This window comes from Propithecus coquereli, unplaced genomic scaffold, assembly GCF_000956105.1.
Source record: "Propithecus coquereli isolate 6110/MARCELLA unplaced genomic scaffold, Pcoq_1.0 Scaffold794, whole genome shotgun sequence".
NCBI lineage: Eukaryota > Metazoa > Chordata > Mammalia > Primates > Indriidae > Propithecus > Propithecus coquereli.
Window position 1 is genome coordinate 628,777 of NW_012154107.1, and position 13,271 is coordinate 642,047.

Here is a 13,271-nt window from a genome sequence, read left to right on the forward strand (position 1 = left end):
CACACACACACCACACACTGTACACACCACACACTGTACACACACACACCACACACTGTTCACACCGCACACACACACACAAACATCTTTTCCTGACCCAGCTGAGTCACACACATCATGGCCTTTACCCCTGAACATTTCATTGCACATTTCCTAAGAATCGGTGTCCTCCTGTGTGGCCACGGCACAGTTACCAGTGTAGTGGACTGACCAGGGCACGGTACTTCTGTCTGATCTGCCGTTTGAGTTCAGGTCTTGTCAGGTGACCCCGTAACATCCTTCGTGGCGTTTCCCCAGCCCAGGGTCTGGCCGGGGGTCGGTGTTGCATTCGGTGGTCCTGTCTCTTTAGCCTCCTCCGATCTGCAGCATCCCCACAGCCTTTCTCCGTTGCGTCATGATGTAACCCCCTCATGCGGGTACATCTCGTGTTTCCCCACGAGTAGACGCAGGTTGTGCCTCTTTGGCCGGGACCCTGCTCGGGGAGCTGGCCCCGCCAGGGCATCCCCTCTGGGCCCGCGAGGTCCTGCTGCCCGTCTCGGGGGACATCACTGTCCTCCACTGGTCAAGGGGCTGCAGATTGCTGTTTCTTCCCCGCCCCCCGCAGCTGAGAAGCAGGCTGGGGGAGGTGCTTTGAGACCCACAGGCACCCCAATCCTCAGCGACGTTTCCTGGACACAGCTGTGGTCACTGTCGCTGGCACCGGCCTTGACCCTGTGGGCTGCAAACATGACTGCCCCGCAGCACCCGACGTTGCCCGCGCCTGGGCCGTCTGCCGGGAGAAGCGGCCTCCCCCGTGCACTGAGGCGTCTGCTGCTGGCACAGGCCTGTGGGTTCCTGTTCTCCAGGGCTCCGTGACCTATTACTGTCCTCAGTGATTCTGGTGCCCAAACTGTCCCGTGTGCGGCCAGCGGGAGCCCTTCGACTGCTCCGTGTCCTGCGACGTGCCCCCTCACTGTGGAGCGCCGACTTCCTCTCTGCGTCACGACGTGTTCCGGCTCCAGGGTCAGCTGCTTCTCTAGGGCCCCGGTTTCTTCCAGAGAGCAAGGTCTGGGCACTTGGCGTGCCTGTCGCTCCTGGGCGTCTTTGCTTCTCGGCCCTTTTAGGGGACAAAGCTAGGAACATGCGCACACACATATGTATAAATATATGTATGCACATAGCGTGTACAAGCACATGCACACACATGTATACACACATATGCATGTGCACACATACGCACACATGCATATTTTGGGAACCACAAGTCTATACCCTACCTCCAATTCCACCCGGGCCCCGAGGCTCTTTCTTGCCTGCCCACGTCCCATGCGGTGAGCTTCCTCCCGGTGGGACTCCCGCTCCCAGCGTCACCGTACACTCACTCACCGCCTCAACCCCGCGGTGCATCTAAAACAGCTTCGAATCCCATTGCCTGCACCACGCGGTGAACGAGCCCACAGACACGCGTGCGGGATTTGTGATCCACCTCCCTCCGCCGGCCAGCGCGTGGCAAACGCCGTGTTCGTGAGCTACTGCGGCCCCTCCTCTCTGCCTCTCCCCCCACGTCTGCGCTGTGGTTATGGGATTTGTTTGAGACACGATCAGGCTCGTTTGCGTCAGTTCACCTTCAGTCTTAGGTTTCCCCTTCTCTTCCAGTTCTAGACGATTTAATTTTCTTTTTTTTTTTTATTTCAGCATATTATGGGGGTACAGATGTTTAGGTTACGTATGTTGCCCTTACCCTCCCCTCCCCCCCAAGTCCGAGTTTCAAATATGTCCATCCTTCAGGTGGTGCGCATTGCACTCTTTGTGTATGCAAATACCCGTCCCCTCCTTCCTTAGTTTTCTTTTCGAACATGCAGAATATGACACACCCAACCCAGCTGGCCTACAGCAGGAACTCGGTCCTTGCTTATTGAGAAAGTGCTCACTGGGTGTGGGAGGGAAGCCTCTTCCTTCTCTGCCAGGCCACAGCCCAGGGGTGAGCGCCACAGTCCACCTGACGCCCAGACTTCCTGGGCTGGCCTGTGGGGGACGTCTCCTCTCCCCGGGGCGACCACGCCCAGGGCAGGGAGAGGCCGGGCCCATGGGTGCCCTGGGGCCTAAGGAGGCCAGCAGGACTGGCCGGGCAGTTTCCAGAGGGCCAGGGCCGCAGACGGAGCCCCCGGCGTGGATGCTGCATGTAGACTTCAAGTCCACGCGGGGCTTTCCTGTCTGAGCGTCCGGGTCCCACGTTCCCAGCATCTCCACCCCCACCTGACTTGGCTTTCCGTTCTTATTTCTTACTGATTTTTGTGAACCCAAATTCCCTTTATCAGATGGAGTTAGCAGAGCATGGAGGAGCAGAGCAGCTGGCCGTTCCTCCCCGGCCGCGGTGACTATCGGTGTAACCAGAGCTGGAGGAGCTAGTTGCCAGGGACCCCGGCTGGGCAGCCTAACTGCTGTCCTCTTCCCAAAAAGAGCCAAATGCCTTTCTCCTCCTGTGAGGGACTGGGGCTATTCACTGGGCGAAACCCTCTAACGGACTTTGAAATCTCGGGGCAGGAAACCCTTTGAGTCTGGAGAGCGCCGTTGTTGAGAGGAAGGTTGAGAAATCCCCCGGCTCCTGGTCTGCAGCAGACGCTGGTGGCATTGTGTGTCCTCTTGTCCTTCTCCCCGGCAGCTGTACCTGGTGAAGCAGGAGCTGCAGCGTGAGAACATGGTTTCGTCCTGTGAGCTGCAGTTCCAAGAGAGGTCCCTGAAGATGGCCAGCGACCTGGCGCCTGGGGACGAGGAACTGACCCGTCTGAAGGAGGAGAATGAGAAGCTCCGCTCGCTCACCTTCAGCCTGGTAGGTTCCTTCCCCGGTGCTTGGCAGGACTGTCCCCAGCGTCACCCCGTGGTCCCCAGGTTGGGGGATTTGGGACCCGAGGTCTCATGGAGGCTAAGCACGGGGGGAGGTGATGTAGTGACGCATTTCTACCACTTTCTTGCTACCTCCTCCCCCCGTCCCCACCCCTCGGACCTTGGCAGAATGAGTAGCTGCTGGGTATGCACTAGGGTGTCCCGCTGGGCTGGCTTCCTGCTGGCATCTTGTTTGGGGTGGCTGGGCTAGTCACTAAGGATTAAGTCATATGGGGTTAGCTTTAAGGATTGGAGAAAAGAAACCTTTCTGCCTATGAAAGTCCTTCCCCGCTGCCCTCGCGGGCGTTGGAGGCACTCCGGGAGCAGAGGCACGCGTGACACCACAGCCCTGGAACGGCGCAAACCCTGTGCTTCTCCTGGTCAGCACCTGTCAATGCACAGACACCCACTTACTGGGATATTCCACCAGCAAGCACTCACGGCGCAGGGCACCGCCCGGCACGCAGCCCGCTGGGGTCCGGGGAAGCGAGCGTGGGAGGGGTGACTGGCGGTTTCTCCCTCCCTTGGAGACGCTGCCGGCAGATCTGTCGGAGGACAAGGCGGAAGTGGCTGAAAGGAGGAGCTGTTACCCTACGAGGTTTTCAGCTCCCCGACTATCTGTGTCCTTAACCACGTATCGATACACTGAGAACCGAGTGCCTCTTTTCCCATCCGTGACTGCTGGCTTTTCCGTGCCGCTCTTCCCGCCTGACGAGCAGTGCTGAGAACTCTGCTTCGCCGGGGGGCTCTGGGCAGGCCAGCGCTGGAGTGGACCTCTCTTCCCTGCAGGCGGAGAAGGACATCCTGGAGCAGCACCTGGACGAGGCGCTGGAGAGCAGGCAGGAGCTGGTGGACCGCATCCACTCGCTGCGGGAGCGCGCCGTGGCTGCGGAGAGGCAGCGCAAGCAGGTGGCCCGGTCGCCCCTTCTTCCTCGAGACCCTCTGGGGTTGCCTCAGTGGCAGGGGCTGCACGCGTGGGGAAGGCGGATGCTTTAATCCACACTGAGCTTAAACAATTTTGCTTGACTAAATTGTTGATCCGCGAGGCCGTCCCTCGGTCAGAGCTACCCTGAGCAGCAGCTCACTGTGCAGACGAGAGACCGTGGTCGGGTGACAGGTGACCACGGGGAGAGCCAGGGATTCAGTCTGGGAGAGAAAGGGGAGAAAGGCGAGAAAGGAGATGGCAGAGAACAGGGGAGGTATTTCTGTATTTGGGGATGTAGAACAGACCAAACACAACTGTGCACGCAGCACTCTGCACATTTTGATGACTGGATTTGAGTAGAATCAGCATAGCGATTCTCTGGATGTGCCTCGAAACCGCGCACCCAAGAGATGAGCCTGATTTCACCCTACTTCACCCTGGAACCTCCTCCCTCTGCCCCTCGCTCCCCACACCCCGCAGCCCAGACCCTCCAAGCTGCCGCCTTCTCAGGCCGTGTCTCCCCTCTGTCCAGTACTGGGAGGAGAAGGAGCAGACCATGCTGCAGTTCCAGAAGACCAAGGTGGACTGCCAGCTCTACAAGGACAAGATGAAAGCTCTGCAGGCCCAAGTGTCCGAGCTGCAGAAGGAGCGAGACCAGGTAACCGGAGAGGCCGGCCGAGGGGTTCGGGGAGAGGGGATGCCGGCCCTCGCTGAGTCACGGCTGGGAAGCCCCCGGCCCACTGCCCTGCCATCCCACACTGGCCTATCTGGGTGTGGCTGAGGGCTGGGCTGGTTCAGGGGACTGTCTCACAGCTCACCACAGTCTCTGGTCTGGACTGTGAGCTGGATGACAGCTGGGCCCAGATTTCAGGGCCTCATTCCTGGGTCCACACGAGGCTTCTTAGCTCCCTTACCCCTGCCATCCACTGACACATGCTCTACCACCCTCCCTGTCTCACTCCTGGCACAAGACGCTGAGAAAGTTTGCATCCCAAATATTGGTTTTTACTAAAACTGAACACATGGACATGAATTGAAATGAGCCGTGAGTTTGTACATGTCTGCTCAGTGGTGTCGGATGAACTCAGACAGGAAACAGGGCCTCCCTTTCTCCAGCTGAGACTCCCCTGCTGCCTCGGTGGCGTCCTTAGCCCTGTCTCGGCCCACAGGCCTACTCTGCCAGGGACAGCGCCCAGAGGGAGATTTCCCAGAGCCTGGGCGAGAAGGACTCCCTCCGCAGGAAGGTGTTCGAGCTGACGGACCAGGTCTGCGAGCTGCGCACACAGCTGTGCCAGCTGCAGGCGCAGCCTCCGGGTGAGGTGAGTGCCTCCTGCTAAGCCGGAGGGGAGGCGGGGAGGCCAGGCGGCGGGAGCGAGCCGGTGCCCAGGCCGGGCCACGTGCTCCCTGCAGAGACACCTGGACTTAACTGGGCCTGACTGGGCGGCCGGCACACTGGCTCCCATGAGCGGACGGTGCCGGGAAACCTTGAAGACACACAACTAGGCAAGTTGAGTCTACTTCTGTGTCCTTAATGACAGTATCACCAGTGACCTAGAAGAGGGGGCTTAGCAGAAGGTTCTGGAACTGGTCAAGTGTGGCCATCAGTGTGAAACTGTCTCCATAGATGATTCATTCCTGAAATGTTTGAAAGTCAGATGTCCTCGAGCTGAATGATGGACACACATGGAACAGAGGAGTTGTGTTCCCAAAGCCAAAGTATCAGGAAACCTCTAATTACGGGCGGGCACAGCTCCAGCTGGGCGGGAGGCCCAGTGGGACCCTCCCCACCCCATGCAGGGTCCACCCAGCCCTTCCTCCACGAGCAGCTGCCCAGAGTAACTATGTGAAAACACGCATGTGGACATGTAGAAAAATCTCTGGCGGGGGCAGGGACAGGCCCCAAAATGCAAACTGTGCTCATTCTGAGTGTGGGGTGGTGGTGAATTTTGTTTTCTTCTCTAATTGGTCCGTTTTCCCCTGCGATTTTCTACGCGTAGTGTGCGTGTGTGTGTGTGTGTACTATACGTGATTTTTAGAACCGGTGAGTAACAGCGCATTCTCTGAAAGAGCTCCAGGTGTCAAGCTGGGTTCTCCCGTCTGCTTGGCCGACAGCTCCCGGAGTGGGGTCCCAGGCTGGGAGGGCAGGGTCTTCACCGTTTTACCTGGAGGGTGGGCCCGGTGGAGGTGAGGAGGCAGAAAGCCCGCGGGCATCCAGGGGAACCTTTCCTGAGCTAACAGCCTGTCTGGCCCGTCTGTCTTTGGCAGCCCCAGCAGGAAGCCGGGGCCAGGGAGCCCTGTCCGAGGGGGAAGCAGCGGCTGGTGCGCATGCGCGCCATCTGCCCGCGGGACGACGGCGACGTCGACGGCGACGGCAGCCTCCTCAGCTCCACGGAGGTAGGGCCGCTTCTCCCGCCCCGGCCCTGCACGCGGGTCAGACCAGGTGCATCCTATCGAGACCAAAGCGAGTCTCTTTCCACCTTATCCCCGTGGGCAAGAGGTTGATGCAACTCTGAGAGTTTTAAATGGCAGACACGATGCTCTCACAGTTCTGGAGGCCCGAAGTCCAAAATCAAGGTGCCGGCAGTGCCAGCCTCCTTCAGAAGGCTCTCGGGGATCTTTCCTCGCCTCTTCCGGCTCCGGTGGCTTCAGTGATGCTTGGCGCTCCTGGGCTTGCGGCTGCACCCCTTGCGTGGTTGCCTCCGCCTCCACGCGAGGTTCTCCCTGGTGTCTCTGTCCCGTGTCCTCCTCTTAGAAGGACACCGGGCGTACGGATGTAGCGCCCACCTTAATCCCAGCTGACTTTATCTCAGCTTCATGATGTCTGCAAAGATCCTATTTCCAAATAAGCCACAATCACAGGTTTCGGGTGGTCATGAATTCTCGGGAGACACTGTTGAACCGGGGGTAGACGTTCCCGGGATGCCAGACCTGCTGTCTCAGGGCAGGCCTGGGCGTTCCCTTCCTGGGTTATCCCGCAGCGGCTGTCGCCATCCCGCATCCCTCAGAGCAGCAGGCTCTGCGCACCTGCTCCCGGCCTCTCAGGGAAGCCGGGGAAGCCGGCGCCTTCCCCCAGAACACTGAGCACGCACGAGCAGGGACAGTGTCACATTCAGTGCCAGTGCCAGGGCTCCGTGGGCCAGAGCCAGCCACACCCCAGACTGAACTGGGTCTCACTTCTGCCCTGTTTGAAGCCCTTCGGTGCCCCGTGGTCCCCAGGATGAGTCCAGCCCAGTCTCCCCGTGGCACTGTCGTGGGAGGGACCTCGGGTGCTCGGCGCTGGCATCCACAGCTCTCCGTACAGTGCACACGGCTCCCCATTAACGTGCCTCGTGGGCGCAGGGCCGGAACCTCCCTGCCGTGGCCTGCTGCCCCCGCCCACACCCCTCCCCGGGGTTTTGTAACCTGACCACTCCCGGGAAACCCCGAGCCTGCTTCCCTGCTCTCTGCCTGATCCGCACTCTGGCTCTCTCTGTCTGGGACGTGCCCCACCCCATGCCTGCCTCCGCCTGGCTCCTCCGGGAAGCCCGCTCTGGCCTCCCTGCCTGCCCCTGTCGCCTACACCCCGGCGGTGACTCCTGCACCCCAGCGATCTGTGTTTCCTGTTGGTGCCCCAGCCCAAGGATGGCGCCTTGCTCAGGCGTACGCCCCATCCTCAAAGGGCCTGGCGTGTAGTAGGTGCTTAAGGAATACTTGCTAAGAGAAGGAAGGGGCCTAATTCAGATCTGCGCCGCACAGCTGGTGGCCCCGGCGCTGCGCTCCACGTCCTGCGCATCACGCTGGTTTGAATGCTCTGAATGCAGCCTCCCCTCCCCAGAGGACCAGAGTCCTCCCTCCCAGACAGTCACAGCCCCTCTGGCCTCGGTTGCTTTCTGTGTGAAATGGGCAGCAACACCTGCCTCGGTTTACTGTGAGAACCAAGCCACAGGGGACGTGGAGAGCAGCTGACAGCCTGGCGCGCGGCAGGTGCTCAGTGGACGTGGCCACACTGTGCTCCTCCCACCCACTCCGGCTGTGGCTCGCTCTCTTGCGCAGTGGGATGGCAGGGAGGGCCGCAAGGTTGTCCCCATCCACGCCCCGCCGACCTCCACCCAACCTCCTCCAGTCCCAGCTATGGTCCGACCTGAGTGCCACGTCCAGCCGCGAGCTGGGGGACAGCTTCCGCTCCAGCAGCCCGGTGCCCCCCAGCCAGCAGTCCCTGTACAAGCGGGTGGCCGAGGACTTCCGGTAAGACCCCTGGTCTCTAAGGTAAGGCGGGCACAGCGTCAGGGTCCTTCCTGGCAGCTCTCCGGGGACACTAACCCAGACCTCGGGCCATCTGGGCATTGGACATGGCAGCTCCTGCCCCCAGGCCCCCGAGCTGGACCGGTGCTGGGGCTGGGCCTTGGGCGGAGCAGGGATGCAGTTTGAGTGGGCTTCTTGTGCTCTGCAGCGGCTGCACGGAGATCGTGGAGGTGGACCCAGGAGCCCCCCCGGAAGCTAAGGGGGGCGACGCAGACCTGGGCTATGAGATCGTGGACAGGGCAGGTGAGACCCCTACCCTGGCTCCATGGCACCCACCTCCCCGGGCGGCACAGCAGGGAGCACTGAGATGGCCCTGGCCTCTCTCCAGGGGACGGGCGGATAGAAACGAACTTGACGCCTGCCCTGGGCCTTGACCTTGGCCCCTGGGGAGATCCAGGCAGCTCAAGCCAGAGCCCGGCTGCACTGTCCAATGGTGTCTTTTGTTTAGAGAAGAGGGGTGGTACCTGCATCCACGTCCAGCCCCGCCTGTGGGTGCTTAGGCTTCCCGGTGGGATCAGGGGTGGCAGGCTTAGGTGCTCGGCTGTGCCGACACTGTGCAGGGTGACGTCCGCCTGCTGGGGCCCCTCCTCCTGGCCGCTTGCCCTGAGGCCCCCCTCTCCTGTGGCTTCCCCTCACTTTGCGATCGCACACGGGCCCTCGCTGCCCCCCACGTCCACAGCCTCCTTACCTTTTCCTTCCCGGCACAGCTGGCTCCCTGCCCGGGGCCTGCACACAGTAGGTGCTCAGCTCCCGGTCTGGAACTCACCCTGCCACCACCAGGGGGCGCAAATACCCCACGCCGTCCCGCACGGCGTTGCCTTTGTGCTTTCTGTGGGTCCTGGGACCTTCGCCGACGCACTTCTACTTAGAACAGTGGTAAACTGAGAGCTCCACCAAGGCACGTCCAAACTGGATGTGAGACCATCAACAGGGGGGCTTATTCCTCTGTTTCCCTACTGTTAAGATTCTACAGAGTGCCCCAGTTTCGCACACTTTTAATGGAATTGACCTCAAATACAGCTGGAGTGTGTAATTAATTTCGTTTGGCTTTGAACGTAACCATGAATGGATTTTGGCCGGCGATGGGCACAGGCCACCCATAGCAGCGACTGTCAGGTCTCTGCTGGCTCTGGTGCCCAAGTGCAGCTCATGGTGGAAGCACAGCCAAGGTCCGTGGGGAGCTGTTCTGAAAATGCGAGAGTTTGGGGGACCCTGGGGGGCCTCTCGTCCTAGGAACACCAGCTCAGAGACCTGCCACCGCCTTCTGGTAGCAGGAGGCAGCCACCGGCTGGTACTGGCGGGGCTGCCACTTGGAAACTCGAGCCCAGGCTCACACCAGGTTTGATTTTCAAGTGAAGCCAGAGATCCAAATTATAGGTGAAATCTCTCTGTCTTTTAAAATGCCGCAACTCATTCAAATATCACACGACGAGACATTGGAGGTCCGTCATTCTGATATTAGGAAAGATGATGTCAGAGTCCGAGGCATCAAGGGAGGGGAGGAGGAGGAGAAAGTTCAGCCTCAGCAAAGGGAGCAGAGTGGGCAGGAGGTGTCTGAGGCTGGGGGAAGTGGGGACTGAGGCTGCAGGGGTTGGCGGAAGCCCGGTCAGCAGCGGGTGACCTGAGGTCTGGCTGCATGGGGCCTGTAGCTCTCTGCTTCCTCTCAGACCTTCCCCCGTGGGAAAGCAGCCTGCAGCCGTCCTCCTCCGGAAGCCTCGACGACTCCGCAAGGTGAGGGGCGACTGACTGGGGAACCCGGGCTGGAGGTGGCTGGGCAGAGTGTGACTGTGTTGGGAGGTGACAGCCTTTCCAAGGAGAGGGCGCCATGGAGCGGGGAGGAGGATTCCAGAACGCCGGGGCCAGCGGGAGGCGACGGGGAGATGCCCTTGCCGCTGTCCTGCTCTGGGCAGCACAAGAGCTCGGCGTCTCCCGGCCTGCAGTGGCGCCCCCATGCGGCGGAGGCCGGCACGCAGGATCCCGAGCCAGGTCACGGTGCTGGCGTTCCAGGGCGACCGGCTGCTGGAGCAGATAAGCGTCATCGGCGGGAACCACACCGGCATCTTCATCCACCGGGTCACACCAGGCTCTGCGGCGGACGAGATGGCCTTGCGCCCCGGCACCCAGATCGTCATGGTGAGCGAGTGAGGCCCTCCTCGGGGGTCAGCAGAGGGTGGCGGGTGACTCGGGCAGCCTTCAGACCCATAGAGCTGCTCTGGGCCCAGCCCGTGCTCTTCCCGCTCATTTATGGGAGGCGGCCACGTCAGGGGGGACCTGGCCACCTGCCCAGGCCCGGCCTTCTGCAGCCCGGGAGCTTGGAAGCTGGCAGGGCCGCGGGGCAGAGGACACACCTCCCAGGAGGGTGGACGAGGCCCTGACAGGGCTGTCTTATGTGGGGGGCTTTTTTTCTTTACCGTGATAATCTTATTATCACTTTGGGGGGCTATGCGGTAAAATACACATGATATAAAATTCACTATTCTAACCCTTGGGGGCATTTCCTAAACCTTTTTTTGTTGTAAAATGCACGAAACTGCTGAGAAGACAAATGTACGTGAGCGTGCACCCTAATTGTCACTAAGTGAATATGTGGGCGGGGGGTGACTTTGATGTGGCCTAAAAGCAGAATTGTTAATATTAAACTTCATGCTTTTTAACAATACTGCTGAGCAGGGCGGTGCCGGTAGTCCCAGCTCCCAGAGGCGGAGGCGGGAGGACGGCTCGAGGCTGGGGGGGGAGTCCGAGGCTGCAGTGGGCTGTGGTGGTGCCTGTGAACTCCTCTGCGCCCCAGCCTGGGCAGACGGCAAGACCTCCTCTCTAAGAAAAGAAAGAGAAAAGAAACCACAGTGCTTTCTTAATACAAAGAAAAAAAACCAAGAAATGTGCACGACACACTTCACCCTAAATTAGAGGCTCACCTGTTGCCCCGGGAGGGACTTGGAATGGGGGTGGCATTGGGGGTGCAGAGGACGGTGAGGGAGGGTGGGGCTGAGCCCTTGGGTGGGAGCAGCTGGTGAACCCCTCCGGCTTCCCTGTCGGAGCAGGCTGTCCACGCGCAAGCTCTCCTAGGGCTTGAACAATTGGCACGGTGAGCTCCGAATATAAGTGTCATCCCGTATTCTCTGCTCTAAACGGCCCCAAAAGCCCCTCATTACGTTTCCAGCCAACCTCTCAAGGTTCCCCATTAACAACTCCCGTGGTGGTCAAAGCAGCAGTTTCTTTATGCCGCTCCGGGAGACAGTGCTGATCTCCTAAGGGCCCAGTTCCATTCTAATGGCCTTCAGATACATCTTGACTTTGGTCTCATTGTGAAAATGTCTACCGTCCTACATTTAGAACGACACAGGGAGGGACCACGTGGACAGCGGAAGCCTGTAGGGTGGAGCCTGCAGAGAGGGGGAAGGGCTGGGGCGGGTGCCACGGCTCCCGGTGGGTGGAGACCAGGGTGCTGTCAGGTACCCTCCAGACCTCAGGACAGCCCCCGCAACACAGAACAACCTGGCCCCAGATGTTAGTAATCCCAAGGCTGAGAAATCCTGAGCTAGAATGCTCTAGAATGTTCTAGAATGGAGGTCCTTTTTTTTCAAGAGAGGAAACTGCCCGTCACAAAGAAACTCTGTCCTGAGCAGTGGAAGGGCTGGGGAAGGGTTGGGGGTTGACTCTCGGACTGGGGGTGTGGGTGGCATGCATGCCCTGAAGCCAGAGGCTACCGCACTGCCATCTAGATGACCGGTCTGAGGGTGGCCAAGGCGTGCGGGTGGCTGGGGAGGGCCAGTCGGTCCCGTAGGTGCCGTGCACCCCCCAGCACCCCTAGCACTCCTGTATACAGAGCCCTGGTTGAAAGAGGCTGACCCTCGGCCCACCCTCAGGTTGACTACGAGGCCACGGAGCCCCTGTTCAAGGCCGTCCTGGAGGACACCACCCTGGAGCAGGCTGTCGGGATTCTCAGGAGGGTGGACGGCTTCTGCTGCCTGTCCGTGAAGGTCAACATGGAGGGTACAGACACAGCCCCATCTCCGTCACCCTGGGTCCCCCCCGCTGCACCTCAGCCAGGCTGCACCCCAAGTCCCTGGGGGCCCCCAAGGCAGCTGGAAACCTGCCACCCACTGACTCCAGTACCAGGGTGACCTCTGAGATGGGGGGAGAGTCCTTTTTTCTCTCCCACGTTCATGTTCTAGAACCTTCCTCTGTGTGCTCACAGCCCCAGTTTATCTGGTGATCGTGTCCCTTGTCCCTTTATCAGGTTACAAGAGGCTGGTCCAGGACCTGGAGGCCAAAGTGGTGACCTCAGGGGACTCATTCTACATCCGGGTCAACCTGGCCATGGAGGGGAGGGCGGAGGGAGAGCTGCAGGTGCGTTGCAACGACGTCCTGCACGTCACCGACACCATGTTCCAGGGCGGCAGCTGCTGGCACGCCCACCGCGTGAGCCCCTACACCATGAAGGACACCACGGTGCACGGCACCATCCCCAACTACTCACGGTGAGCAGCGGTCGTGCCTTGGCATGTCCCCAGAGAGGCCCACGGGGTGGCACCGCCTGGCCTGGCTTGGCATGGAGCGCCCCCTTCTGCCCAGGAGGAAGCAGTGGCCTTGCGGAGGATTCCCTCCCCGACAGAGAGCCCACTGCCCAGGAATAGAGGTTGGGGGTGATGAGACGCCCGAGAAGGGTTCCCCAAGATCGCTGCTGAGGACAGTTTCCTTGTGAGAGGTGCTGTGTGTCTGGAACATGGGTGGACCTCAGGTCACTGCAGCACACTCCAGACCAGGGTTTCTTGGTCTTGGTGCTACTGACGCCTGGGGTCGAATCATCCTTTGTGGCGGGGCCTGTCCTGGGCTCTGTGGAATCCCTTGCCTCCCCACCCACAGGTGCCGGGAGCACTCCCAGCCCCCAGCTGTGACAACCAAAACTGTCTCCCCTCATCACCAAGTGTCCCTTGGGGTTGGGGCCAATCATGCCGGTTTGCCCAGGACTCAGTTTTCGCACTGAAAGCCCCTATCCAGGGAAACCCCTCAGTCCTGGGCAAACTGGGACAGTTGGCCACCCTCCCTGGGGAGCGGCAGTGCCGCCTCCCCGTTGAAAACCATTGTTCTAGACCAACCTACGGGGACCTCTAAGGTTCACGTGTACGGACCCACGGTGCACAGAAGGTTCTAGTGCAGCACTGGAGCGTCCTCCACCCCTGCTGCTCGTTAGTGTCCCCTG

The 13,271-nt window shown here is 60.3% G+C and overlaps 1 protein-coding gene across 1 annotated transcript in view; it reads left to right on the top strand.

Moving 5' to 3' along the window:
• CARD14 (caspase recruitment domain family, member 14) overlaps positions 1–12,553 on the top strand; it is a 19,648-nt gene extending 7,095 nt beyond the window's left edge. Inside the window, 11 exon segments of the mRNA XM_012663082.1 lie at positions 2,642–2,809; positions 3,652–3,771; positions 4,320–4,445; positions 4,957–5,106; positions 6,053–6,181; positions 7,890–8,032; positions 8,217–8,311; positions 9,736–9,799; positions 10,009–10,201; positions 11,935–12,061; positions 12,309–12,553. Of these exon segments, the coding sequence (XP_012518536.1) occupies positions 2,642–2,809; positions 3,652–3,771; positions 4,320–4,445; positions 4,957–5,106; positions 6,053–6,181; positions 7,890–8,032; positions 8,217–8,311; positions 9,736–9,799; positions 10,009–10,201; positions 11,935–12,061; positions 12,309–12,553 (1,560 nt within the window).
• Positions 12,554–13,271: the final 718 nt, after the last annotated feature.